The 1,972-nt window shown below is 34.3% G+C and overlaps 1 protein-coding gene across 1 annotated transcript; it reads right to left on the bottom strand.

Annotated features, from left to right (window-relative positions):
• Window positions 1–971: 971 nt before the first annotated feature.
• On the bottom strand, window positions 972–1,690 carry LOC124942941 (auxin response factor 17-like). The gene is given in 4 exon segments (XM_047483514.1): window positions 972–1,160; window positions 1,321–1,386; window positions 1,461–1,543; window positions 1,546–1,690. Coding segments are annotated over 4 exon segments (483 nt in total).
• Between the last annotated feature and the right edge of the window lie 282 nt (window positions 1,691–1,972).

The raw sequence follows: 1,972 nt of genomic DNA, 5'->3' as shown, positions 1-1,972 counted from the left end.
CTCCTTCTTTGGTGCAGCAGGTATATGCCATCGTTTGAAGAAGCAAAGTGTGACATCATTTTATACCTCAAGGCATTCTACTATATGTCACTTATAAGGATTTGTAACAACAAATCAATCTAAGGACATGAGTATTTAGAACTTTATATTTTCAAAAATACTTGAAGACCAAAACTTTAGAACTTTATGTTTTCTAACATTTAGAACTTTATAATGATCTAAAAAATAATCTAGAACATGATCTAAAAAAGAATCTAATTATGATCTAGATGTTTGGGTGTCCTAAATGAAAGTACCACAATGTGAATTCAACATTTTTTCCCTTGGTTCTTGGATGTGCTGAAGGTTGTGTGGTTGAAAAGATGTGTAGGCCCTAGAACATTTTAAAACATCTAGAATCTTTATTGCTTTGATAACATGAGAAAATAATGTTTTGTGGTTGATGAATTAATTGCAAATAGTTGATATTACACATGGAAAGAGAACAATTAAGAAAATGAAATGAATTAATAGCTCTAAATCACATATTGCCAGTTTGCCACATATGACATATATTCCACACAACTACTAAAATTAATTCAGGCTTCATTCTATGCATACATGTGCTATGAATAGATAACACAATTTCAAGTCAGATTTCTCAGAATTTCATTATGCTAACTAAGCATATATCTATGGGCAATGGTATATATGTACCTGTGAATTCTTTAATTGGGGCAAAACCTGAGAGTCCTTCACCGCAGACACCAACCCCGGTTATTATGTACTACTTTGAACATGGTCAAGAGAAGGGTTTCAAATACTTGTCAAGAGTCCCTTTTCTATAAAAATCAATTCTTAGTAGGAGTTTTGACATGGATCATCTTACCAAACAATATGAAATAATTAGCAATATCTTTTGATGAGTCATGTCTCATAGGTTAGGTTCTTCAATCAGTCCATTGCGAAAGAAAGGCATATTGTTCTGACTCTCAAGAGAAAATTTCGGAAGTGGAAGCAATGCTCAATTCAGTAGATACAGTTCCCAACTTCTGAGTTGCATACAACATCCTACTTTCCATTGAATGATTCGTGGTATCTATGATGTTAGGAAAAGCGGTTAAAAATAACTGATCTTTCATGGCTCCCTGCATGCCAACAGGAAATGAATAATCAGCCGTCTATGATGAACGGTTGTTGGAATTCATTGGGCTACTTAATCCTGTCATGTGATAGAAGACGTTTTCTCCTACATCCACTACTTGTGATTCACAATACAGAGGAAACCTGCATTTCTTAGCTGGGGGAGAGTGGTGGAATGCAATGCGGTGTGGGCAGAACGTATTCCACATGCAAAGGGCTTACTATGTTCACTTTATGCAGGACATCTGATTTATCCCATTGAACCTGCACCCACATAATATAAAAGAAGATATAAACATTTACAATCTAATAAACCACAAACAAATTCAATATCATACCTGAAGGATCCTCCATGGAGAGACACTCCATGGACAATCGTCATACACCATAGATAAAACTGTGCCCTAACACCATCTCATCTCGATGAATCTTTAGTCTCAACAGCCATCTTCACTCTTGTTCCTCCAGCCCAGTACAATCGAAGAGACTCTTCCACCAACTCGGCCTTAACCACAAACTCAGAACGGCCAACCCTTGGATAATACATAACTTCAAAAGGCATGCCCATAACAAAGAAAATACATTATAACTAGGATAATGATCTAGAAAATAATTTATGTACCAAATAAAGCAACAAAAATCATACTATAATCTAGATCCTATCCATAAATCATTATTAAGATAAATTAAACTATAATCATTATTTAAGTTTGATAATAGAAACTTACATGTTTGTGGTGAATATACTCAGATAAACAATATATGCTATATTTTTTCTTTTTTCAAAAGGGTATTATCTGAAACTACGACGAGCTCAAGATGTTTGCTACATTCAGACTACTTATTAATA

Source organism: Impatiens glandulifera, chromosome 1 (genome assembly GCF_907164915.1).
Source record: "Impatiens glandulifera chromosome 1, dImpGla2.1, whole genome shotgun sequence".
In the NCBI taxonomy this organism is placed as follows: Eukaryota; Viridiplantae; Streptophyta; class Magnoliopsida; order Ericales; family Balsaminaceae; genus Impatiens; species Impatiens glandulifera.
This window is presented reverse-complemented; position numbering and strand designations above follow the sequence as displayed.